We start from the raw sequence: 11,245 nt of genomic DNA, 5'->3' as shown, positions 1-11,245 counted from the left end.
GGCAGCTTTAACAGCTGGAAGCTGTTGCTTAAGCACAAAGGCTAAAAATGCACTAATAAAGACAGATACTTGCCAGCTTACTCATAGGAGAGTCTGAAGGAGTATTAGTTCACCCAGGCTGCCTAGACTCAGGAGCTGGTCCCACTTCCCTGCTTCTCTATTTCTTCCCCTTCAATTGCTGGGGAGAATTTGTTGCCGTAAGGTGCAGAGGTTTTCCCCTATAACAGCTGTGGCTCTGTCGTGGGTGCCGTACCTCCAGCCCCCAGCTCAGCTCTGGGTCTCATTGCTCTAGGTGCTACGTGCACAGACAGAAGGGATGCATGATAATGCCTTTATGGGTAGGGAGAGATGATAATGGTTTATGGACAGGGAAACTAAGGCACAGGACAGATCCGGGGACAAATTGTTGGCACTGAAATGCCTTTAAAAACTCTTTGGGTGAATGTGATCTCTTTTATTAGACCAGCTAAATAGTTGGTAAAATTGTTCTTTGAAAGCTTTCAGGTACAGACACCGAATGCTTGCAAAGAACATTTTTTTCCATCTGTTTAGTTGGTCTAATAAAAAAGATCACATTCACCCACAGGACCTCGTCTGCCTGTGTCTTCAGACCAATGGGGCTACGACCAACAACCCCTTTAAAAGCTAACCTTTCGTGATTTATGCTCAGTGCTGCCATGGACACGTTGAGACCACAAACCTGTCGTTGCCCCCATTTTCTCTCCTTCGATGCACATCTGGATTACCTTCCCTGTGTCATCTGAGTCCTAAATCCCCGTAGACCTGGGGTAGTGACAGGCCTCTGGAGCAGTTGTCTGGGACTTTGAGAAGCTGTCTGAGGGTGGCTGGACTTCAGCTTTTCTTGACAACCATGAGAGCCAGAGACTTGTTTTGTTTGACTTGAAGACTGAGATGCTCAACTGGATTATCTCCAGGGGCTGGGCTGTGTCCAGATGTGGTGCGCCTGGGCCATAGCGAGCATAAAGCGCTACCAGATCGGAGCAGCGGTAGGCTGCAGCCGCTTAGTGTTGGCGTAAAACGACTTCACAGTGCAAGTCGTGGAGAGAGTCGGGGCTGAGGTTTATCTTGTCCTGTTTCTTTCCCCCCCATACAAACATTTGCTGCATTTTGCAGTCCTTCTGCAAGGGCTGCGTGTAGCCTGTCCTGCAAGACTTTTGTTTGCCATCCTGTGTTCTCCATTACATCAGCCATGTGGGACAGATCCAGTGCCCAAACCCCGCGGAAGATCTATGTGGCAAATGGCACATGCTTCAGACACCTCCACGGTGGCCAGTCTCCTGTGCACAGCTGCTACCATGTGTGCGGGTCGGATTTTACATGAATGAACTTGCTTTAGAGCAACCTGTTTTCTGGAGCAATTAAGAGATCTTCACCCTTCTTTGCTGAGAGAGGAGAGCATGCTAATTCTCCATAACAGGCTTGCTTGCAGAAGCCAGATGGCAAAATAACTGGCTGGAGGACAAATCGGTCTGTTAGGAGCTTATGCTGGCTGTCAACGGGAACTACTCTTCCGCACCTCTGCTATCCCAATGAAATCAAGTAGGCTGATCCGGCCCTGGCTTCTAGTTTTTTTGTGGCTACCTTCTTTTGCTCAGATTTTTTTCAAACACAAGTGAAAATGCTTTGCTTGTTTTTGTTGGAAGAATAAGAAACCAAGGGATTAAAAACACCCAGCAGAGGAACTTTTTTTTTTTGCTGAGATGCGCTCAAGTCCAAATGTTTTTCCTTCCAGGACTCTCTCTCCCTCCTTCCCCTGCCACCCATACAGGGCTGCAAATGATCTCCCGTACAGGGATCCAGCCCCCAGTCCATGGGGGAGACTTTGCCAGTGCAGTGGAGCACAGGTCTGGTGCTGCTGCTCTGTGGTTGCTCGGGCAGAAGGTGATGTACTGGATGTGGCGGTCATTTTGGGGGGTCTCTGGCACAACTGGCATGGGAATTCCTGAAGGTCTCAATGCCCCACTGTGTTTCCATGTCATTTTTAGGGTGATGTCTTCAGTCCCATTTGGAAAAGCTGCAGCTTCATCAATGTAGGGAATATGGTAGCTACATCTGGGTGGTATTGAGCTTGCTAGTGCATGCCTCCGTCCTTGCATCCTAGCCACTGGAATTGGAAATGCTCCAGTTAGTGTCATGGTCCATATACTGTCACCATGGTGGACTCTGCTTGTGTCTGTAAGCTTCTGTGAATCTGTCTCAGGTGACAGGAGCCTTGGCTTTTGCTGAGGCAAGATCTGCATTTAATTCTCAGTTTCCCATAGGTTTGAGAGCTCTTAGCCTGGATTTGCAAACAAAACACAGTGATTTGGAGAGACCTCTTCCAACATTCATTTTGGGGAGGCGCGAGCTCAGAAACGGGAGAATGGCATGTTTATAATACACTTAGTCAACAATATGCAAGGGATATAAATATGCACAGGAGGATTTAAACATCACTCCTTGGCTGGAAACATTTCCCTGTATATGGGACCAGTGAACAGAGTTTAGAGAGAGGAAACATCCCTGAATAAATCACAGCTAACACGTTTGTGCCGGTAAGCAAACACTCTGCAAAAGAGTCATTAAAAAAATATTTGTGGGCAGAATTAGCTTTCAAGAGCAGTGCAGAGGGAGGCTAAGTCTGTTTTTGAGCCTTGCAGGGAAGCAGATGGATTTGCACATTAGTGTAAAAGAAAACTCAAGAAGTTGGGCTTTTTTATCTAGGAAATGTCAGGGGTGTTTATTTTTAATGCCTGCCTCTTATCGGCAATAAGCAGGATGTCTTTAAATAAAGAGTCTGCCACCCCTCTGTCTGGGGTAATTGCCGTCCGTGAGTTGTCTGCAGAGGAAATGCAGAGAACAACCAGAAAGAAGCTGCCAAAAAAGCTAGGGCAGAAATTTGGATCGGCCGCTCCGCTGTTCAGAGTGGCTGGAAATGCCTCCCTAGCTGCCTTCCTCCTGTCCTGAGTTGCTGCAAGCACAGGGAGCCTCCGTCTTGGATGTCAAAGCCTGTTCTTCGGCCACCAGAATAGCTAACCCTGGACTGCGTGAAGTGCACGGTCCCGCGACTGGGCATGGATCGAAAGCACCCTTTCTTGGCATCTCGGGGAAGGGCACCCACAGCTTGCAATGCTCCCTGCAGCCCTGGGTTGACCCGGTGTGCATGCAATATCCACGGCATCTCAGGGTGCTCATCAGGGTTGTCTTCTGCACCTTGACTTCTGGCAGGACACCAGGGTGATGGGCTCAGTGGACTCGGTGGGTCACTTGGCCGTAGTGAGCAGTCCATGGGCACGCACACGCTTGTCTGACTGGATCAAACTGGGGTCAGAGGGCCTGGCACGCTGCCCGGGCTCAGCTTCAAGTGGTTTCTCTTCAATCGGCTTCTAATCAATCGAATCTATCCTGAAATCAGCTTCATTTCATAGAAGGAAGGCTAGTGTCCGCACAGCTGTCACGAGAGGTTGAACGACCCCCTTTTGAAGCGTTCGTTTGGGCCAGCGTGACGTCACGCGCGCCCGAGCCGTGTCTGGGATGCCGGCTAGAAGCACTGCGGGCCTGCTTCTTCCCCCATCACGTCTTACCTCCTTGCCTAGAGCTGTGCTGCACGGACCGGAGGGATCTGGCATGGGAGTAGTTTGGAGCCGGCTTCCGCAGAGCCGTGCCGTGGTGCAGGCGGCCAGGCCTGGGTTGCAAGAGCCGGGTGCAGTGCCTGCCTTTGCCAACCTGCTGCGTGACCTCTGTGTCCCTTGAGCCTGTCTCAGGTGGGAAGACTCCCTTGACTCCACCCGAATCCTGAAAAAGACCCTCCACCGCACCCCACCAATGATACTGGAGTGCCCCAGTTTGCTGCAGCATCCCCGATCTCCTGTGGCAGGTGCATTGCCTGCTGCTTGGGAACGCTAATGCCTTCACCGCCGGTTCCCACCTGACCTTTGCAATTCCTCCCAGGTTTCTCTCTTCCCTCTGGTTTGGAGCACGTATCTCCGTGGCTGGCATCAGGCCTTGCTGCAAATGCAGCAGCTCCAGGCTTTCTGCCTGTTTCCTATCCAGCTGCCTGTAGTTTCTCCTGCTGCCTGGCTCCGGATGGCATGAAGACCTTGGTCTTTCCAGCTCGGGGTGAGATCGGTCCCTTCCTCTCCCCTGAGAACGGAGCTGCTCGATTTTGCAGGGCCAAGCCCATGGGGCTGTGTTTCACCCTTGCTCCGTGCATGTGTAGCCAGCCTTGACCCGCAGGGATTTCCCGGGGCTGCGTGGATCTGGTCCTGCTGTCATTTCCCCCCACCCCGTGCTCATTCCTGAACTTTTGAGCTGGAAAAACGTGTCCCCATCGGAGCTCTGCAGCTTTTGGACCTGCTTCCGTTTCCGGTCTGGCCTTTTGGTCAGTGTTTCCCTGATTTCCTTTAGGTTTTCCCAACTGCTAGCTGGGGACTGACTCAGCGGAAGCAGCAAACCCAGCTGCTTTTGGCAAGGGCTCCCGCGGGGGGGACGCGCGGCTGCGGAGGATCTGGCTGCGATTTAATGCACGCAGATAGGAGTAACCCCTGGCCTGCACTTCAGCTTGGCCCTATGACCCTGACCTCCCCAAAAGCGTGGCCTCTCTAACAAGCTGTCATTATGGTGCTGGCAATGTAGAGGAAGAGAGCAGCAGCTGGGCTTAACCCATCATTTTCCAAGGATCTTATCATGCCCTATGTTCCCCTGATCCCTTTTCTTTAATACCTGTTGCCTTATACTTCTCAGTGCATTGCTGGACCCCTAGAGATATAGGGCATGCATTTGGAGGTGGCACCTGCTGCTGGCTTTTTTTCCCTCTGCGACATGCTCCCAAGATGCAGTTACCTGCACTGATTTTTGCAACCCAACAGCGGGATTAATAATGTATATTCACTTGTTTTGGGGAGAGCGCGTGTGTCCCTGGATAGCCCACCCTGCTGGGAGTGAGGGCCCTTAGCTCTGCAAGCTGCAGAAACAAAAATGAAGGGGCTGTCTTTGCTTTGGAGAGTTGTCATCCCTTCCTACCGTCGAGGAGAGAGCATGGGGGTCTGAAGAGCTATTTATGAAGCACTTGGACAGTGGGTTCGCAACCTTTTTAATGCACGCAGATAGGAGTAACCCCTGGCCTGTGCTTCAAATGGACCTTCTCCTTCCCAAAAACGTGGCCACCTCCTGGATAGACTTGTGCTCCCTTTGGAAAATGCTAGTTCATAGGTTTTTTTTCTGGGCAGGGGGAAGAAAATAATGGAGCAGTTTCTCTTGCAGAGAACTCGAACCACAACTATGACTTCCTATTTGAAATAACCAGGTTTATCTTGTGAATCCTGCTTGCAAACCAAACAGGGCTCTCATTGCCTGGCGCCCTTGAAAGGGTCTCAGGGCACCCAGGGCGAGCGTGACTGGGCTAGGAGATGCCGGAGGAGCGGGCTTATTAAGAAGGCCCGGGCTCGTTTGGTACAGACCGTGCCCTGCAAGGGCATTTGTCCAGATGCCTCGAGACTCGCCTCGCCTGGTGTGGTACGTGTGTGCCTCCATCTCCTGTATCTCACAGCTGGAGATGCAGCCAGAAATTGCCTCCATCTAGGTGGTCACTGGAGTTGATCTGAACAGCCACGTCGTGTTTATATTGCAGATCTTGGGGGCTCTGTTTTGCTGGGTGCCCCTTTCCTCCCCCAAGGTGACTGGACAAAGGCTAGGAAGGGGGACAAAGGTGGAGGGGAGTCAAAATGACCTTGAAGGCCCCCGAGCAGCTCTGAGAACAGCACGGCCGTCTCCTTCCCGCATGCCCAGGGTGAATCCATTAGAGCACCGCATCTCTTGATGCTTTTTTTGCAGCCAAAGAGACCTGTGCTGGGCCTTGCTTGCTTGCCCTGCTGTTAGTTTTGTCGGCGCTCGCCTCCCTTGTGCACCGAGCCGGTGGCTGAGAAGGGGTTAATCTCATTGATGCTCTGAGCAAGTGGGAGTCCCTTTTTGGCGCAGGCCAGGGGGCTTCTCTTGCATGGTAATAGCATTGATGCTCCAGCTTCCCCTTCCCCCATGCCCGTGCCCAGTTGCCTTGGCTACCAAAATTAGCCCCAGCTGAGCCAGCTCCAGCCCTATTCAATTGCCTGGGAAGCCGTGACAGGCGGCAAGCAGCATTCAAACAGCCTGTGCAGCCAGGCATGGCGGCATTGTGAGCCGCGGGGACCTTCTCGCCTTCCCAACAGCCCATGTCCCAGCCCCGGAAAAGCAGAGAGTCGGGGTGACGGCAGGAGCTGCTGGGGTGCAGCGACGAGGACCCCAGCGCTGCGGATGGAGGGGTCTGGTGAGGCTGCGAGGAAGGTGTCTGGGGGGGGTGTTTCCTGGGGTAGATAGTGTGGCGTTTGTTCCCGGCAGCCTTGGAGGAAGGTATCATCAGGGCGACCAGGTGGGAAGCACTCTGGCCTGGATTTGCATGGTCGCCCCCTTTGCTGTCTGAGCTGGGGGTGCTTGGAGAGCATCGGCCCCATGCAGCTCTGCAGCCTGAAGGTCTGGGGGTCAGTGCAGAGGTGTCACCACTGCAGGAAACTCTTCCTGGGCTGTGGCTGCGGCTGGTGCGGGTTTGCGAGGGCTCTGCGGACGCCTGTGTGCTCGCTGGGGTGAATGGGAAGGCCCGGGCTTTGCACGGAGCTCGTTTCCCTGTGCAACGTTTTGATTCCTACCACAGGCCGATTGCAACTCCTGCCTGAGGGTTGCACAACTGCTCCCTGCCAAAGGGAGTGGTGTGACACAGGGCTCATCTTCGCTTGACCTGTCCGTCAAGGGCTACACCCAAGTCCTTCGCTCATGCGGTAGCGCTGACCTGGAGTCGGCTGGGCTGGCGGCGAGTTATCCCCGTTTGTCAGTGGCAATGCCCCTCGTACCCCCCGGCTGCAGTACTAGGGGAAAGTGCTGCCCTCGGGGCTCGCCCCACCTCTGCAGGGGGCCCAAGCCCAGTGTCCAAAACCCCCAAACTTGGGGCAAATTCATCTCCTTAACCCATTCAGGGCTGCTCTCATCCCTGGCCTTGCCTGTCGCCAGCATTTACCAGGCAGTCTGAGCAGCTCTGAACCGGCTGCGCTTGGTCCTGTTGCAGCCCCAAATTGGCTGCCTTGGTGCAAATGGTAGCATTGCCCTGCCCTCATTTAGGGGAAGAAGGCAGCTGGGACGGACAGGCCATGCCTGCTTTAATTGGGGGTTGTCGTGTGATCCCTGTGGCAAGCCCCAGCGGTAGCGAGGGTTAAATGTCACGGGTTGCTCACGTCAGAGGGGCTGAGCCACCGGGGGCTCAAAGCAAAAAATAAAAGGCCATTGAGTCCTAGCAGGGTCTTTCTGCCTGACCAGCAAGGACAATGTTCCCCGCCGGGCATCGTGCCAGGGGCCTGGCTTTGCATTTAATCGCCTCCAAGGGAGGGCACAGGCTGCTTTCCGGCTGGGCTTTCCACCCTCTTCCCTCCGCGAATCCCGCCATGTTGCACACTGGGGCAGAGTCGGGGGGCTGCTCCTGTCCCAGCCCCCTCCCCAGCCTCTGGTCTGCCTCCGCTGGCAAACTTGGCCTTGTTTGAAGTTGCAAATGCTGGCGAAAGCGGGTAGAAGAGGTGCACCCCTGGGGTGCCGTTTTAGGGGCAGGGGTGCACTGCTACCTCTGACCTGGAGAATGACCTGCTGAGCCCTCTGAAGACAAGGGCTCTATAGGGTTTCCCCCCAACTTATCATGGGGTCTCGCCATAAGCGAAGCCCTGTGAGATGCGGGGGGCTGGAGAAGGGCACAGGATCCTTCCCCTCCTGCCCTAGGAATGGGTGCTGGGGGTCTCTTCTCAGCAGCTGTCTCCTCTCCTTGCATCCCCAGGAAAGCAGCTGCCCAGGCGCCCGGCGGAGCATCCGGTTTCGTAGCGAGAGTGAGATGGCTTCGTCCGACCCAGCCCCGAGCCCTGCAGTAGGTACTGTACCCGCAGCTGTCTGGGTGTGGGCGGCCCTGGGGGTGTGGGCACTGCTTTCCTGGGGGGATTCCCTCTGCCCACCCCAGTTCAAGTCCTGCAGGAGCGGGTGCTGCTGATGGGCACCTTAGTTTGCCTTCCGTGGGGCTTTTCTAATGCAAAGCAGCCCTCCACGCAGGCCGAGGGGGATGGACTGTCATCCTTCCCTTGCACAGCTTGTGGGATTGTGCTGGGCGGCCCCGTGCAGTTGTGATGGCTCCCCCTGCACTGGACACCCGCTCGCTGTCCTCTGTGCCCAGAACCACCCCGGCCTGCCTGGCCCCTGACAGCAGGGTCCCAGGGATGGGCTTCGGCAAGACAGGCGGGTACCGGGCTCTAATGCATGCCGACATGGATGGGGAGCCCCAGAAGCTGCAGTGTTTCAGCCGTGCCTCAGCAGAAGACCCCAGTACCCCCAAACTACAGCCTGGTGCTTTAGGGGAGGTGCACGGGTGCTGCCTCTTGGCTCTTCTATCGTGTGCACAGGCGTTGAGGACAGAGACACGGCGCTCGTGGTACAGACAGCAGGACCCCGTGTCATCCCAGCTGGTGCTGGTGGCTCCCTAGGGAAATCTGGTTGAATCCCAGGCCGTGCTTCGGGCTCCGTAATGGGGGCAGCTTTGGGGAGCTTCTGCCCTGCCGGAGGTACCAAGAGGAGCTTTCCCTTGTTGTGCGGTGGGGAGCGACCAAAATGCACTGCATGAGACCTTTGTGTACTTGTTGGGCAGGAGGCAGCTGATCGCCCAAAGAGCTGAACCTCTGTTAGCACGAGCCCTCCTTTCCTGAGCTACGGGACCAGAGTCAGGGCAGGCGCTGGATGTAGAGCATCCATCTGATCCATGACAGACTTGTGCGGGGGGAGCGCTTCCTTCCTTTGCGCCTTTGTTTTCCCTGTGCAAAATCAGTCTAGTTTGGTTAGAGCACTTGAGAGGTGCTGATAGGAAGGGCGATATGAGCTGGGGGCTGTTGTTATCCTGATCATATCATCATCATCATCATCGATAGGCAGAGGCAATAGTAGTCTGACTTGCAGTACATGCCGTAACCATCGGAGAGCCATGCGTAGCGTGGGTGCCCCAGTGCCGGCACGTTGTCTGCTGGGGCTGGCTCCAGGAGAAAGCAGGTGAAAGATGCTCCAGCTGCTCTGGGCTTTCTTGTGCCTGTGCCCCCACCTGTGCCCACCTCTGCCTCTCCTTGCAGGGGTTGGCCTGGCGCAGGGCGCCCTGGAGGCCTCGGCCGAGGGGGAGGAAGAGCTAGGGGAGGCGTTCGATTTGGAGGAGAGCGAGGAGGAGGAGGACTCCATCGTGGGGGCGAGCAGCACTAGCACCGAGCCCAGCATGGGAGCTACCTTGCAGGCCCCAGCCCAGAGGCATCAGTCGGGAGTGGGGGCTGAGCCCCCGGCTGCAGCCGAGGAGAGGGATGGAGCCCCCCCGGCGGGGCAGGCACCGCTCGCCGACTCCGACTCCAGCATCAGCGCCAGTGAGTAGGGCGCTGGACCCATGCAAAGCCAGGGCCTCCCTGCAAGGTTGATCCATCTCCCCCTGCCCTGGGGGGGATTAAACCCCATGCGGGGGGAGTCAAGCCTTTTGTTGAGGTCTCCATTGATCAGATTGGGAGATTGCCCCACTGCTAATCACAGCCATGTGATGCAAATCTGGGTGCATCTCCTCTCAACTAGACCTTCCTTGCCCTCCCGGGAGCCCTTCCCCAGGAGATGGAGATGGCTCCGTTGTGTCTGTAGGTCTGCCTGGGGTGGGATGGGGCTGGACCCATGCCACAGGAGATGCCCCCTCCCAAACCTCCACTTCCTATTCTCTCGGCCGTCCTAGGAATTGGGTGCTCACCTTCCAATTTGTACCTGGAGCTGCCCCTACAACTCGTACTGTATCTGGGTTGATGGACTCTGAGATGCTGATTTGATTTCTTTCTGCTTTTGTTTTTGACAGACTCGCTCGCAACACAGCCACCGACAGAGTAAGTGAGTCTGGGCTTGGTGAGCCAGAGCCCTTGGGTGTCTGTTGGGTGATGCCAGGAGGGGGTCTCGGAGGGCAGGAGTTGTGGGGGGAGAATGGGCATGGATCCATTGGGTTATATCAATTGATATAACCCAGTTTGTTTGCCGGTAATGGAGAGATCAACTCATGCGGTTGTTGCATCTTGTGAACTGGGGGGCAATCAAGTCCCAGGCCAGCCTGGCGTGCACTGTACTGATCACCTCCTCTCCCCTTTTCCTGCTTGTTTCCCCATATTTGGGCTTCAATAGCTTCCTCCCATGCTAAACTTGATGCCTAGGAAGTCAGTCTGTTGCTCTCCCAGACGGATCCTGGGCCATACAGAAGTGCCATTCTGCCACGCACGGACATGCAAAGGTGCCTCAAATCTCTCACCTGGGCCTGGGCTCTGCAGGGTGGCTCCTCTGTATAAAGTTAGAGCAGTCTGGAGGCTGCTCCGAGTTAAGCCAGCTACCACAAGCACGAGGGGTTGATATGGCCGGAGGGATGCTTGTCTGGGTGTGTGATGGGAAGGGCACAGGGGTGAAGACTGAGTGGGTTTTGCTTCTAGGAAACCTCTATGTGGAGTGAGGATTGGTGCTTGGGGCCTTGGCACTGACGTCCTGGCCTGAGTGACGGGTGACCCTAGTGAAGCATTTGCTGGGCTTCCCCACCATGCTGAGGGGTCAGGGGTGGATGCTGGTGTGAGCTGACCTAGACTTGCCATTCATCGGTGTTGTCTCCTCTCTGTATTCTTGGGGTTTTGCCTCTGCTTTCACTGGGCTTCTCCAGATCTCAGCAGGCCGGCCATCTGATACCACTGCTGTCCCCTCCTCCTGCCGAGCAAGTCATCTTGGAAGTGGGGCTGCTGCTCTTCCCTGCCCCCAGGTCTCCAAAAGAGAGGCCCAGTCTGTGTCCTGCTGCTGCCCAGCTCGTGCCTGGCCAGTTGCATTTCTGGTGGGGAAGGGGTAACTGCTCCCTCTCTCCCTCCTGCAAACAGGTTTCTGAACCTCCTTCTCCCCAGAGTCAGCTCTGGCTGCACATTTTGGGCACAAAGGGTTGTAACCAGCAAGCCCTCCCCCCGACTCCCCCTCCCCAGTAACAGAGAGCACTTCTGGATGTGACATGGCAGGTACCAGACCCATTGCAGTGCCCTGGAGGCAGGTGCTGAGGCTTTTTGCATGCTGCTTGGTGCAGGCCAGCTCAGCCTTTGGCACTGGGGCAGCCGCACCGCTCTTGGCTGGCACGTTAAAGCTGCATCATGTGTTGCCACTTGGCTCCAAC

General features: G+C 55.5%; 1 protein-coding gene across 6 annotated transcripts in view; it reads left to right on the top strand.

The window, feature by feature from the left end:
* The window catches only part of ARHGEF10L (Rho guanine nucleotide exchange factor 10 like), a 148,083-nt gene that overhangs the window by 21,262 nt on the left and 115,576 nt on the right, over window positions 1-11,245 (top strand). For 5 of the 6 annotated variants that reach the window (XM_019511929.1, XM_019511927.1, XM_019511930.1 and 2 more), the window contains exons 2-4: window positions 7,844-7,934; window positions 9,171-9,449; window positions 9,917-9,944. In XM_019511929.1, the coding sequence (XP_019367474.1) occupies window positions 7,898-7,934; window positions 9,171-9,449; window positions 9,917-9,944 (344 nt within the window). In that variant the 5' untranslated portion in view covers window positions 7,844-7,897. Of the gene's footprint in view, window positions 1-7,842; window positions 7,935-9,170; window positions 9,450-9,916; window positions 9,945-11,245 lie in introns of those variants that run through there. The other variant, XM_019511933.1, reaches the window with a different exon arrangement.

Source organism: Gavialis gangeticus, unplaced genomic scaffold, assembly GCF_001723915.1.
Source record: "Gavialis gangeticus isolate Ggan-Ray unplaced genomic scaffold, GavGan_comp1, whole genome shotgun sequence".
Classification (NCBI taxonomy): domain Eukaryota; kingdom Metazoa; phylum Chordata; order Crocodylia; family Gavialidae; genus Gavialis; species Gavialis gangeticus.
Note: the sequence above shows the minus strand (reverse complement) of the source record. Positions and strands in the feature narration are given on the sequence as shown.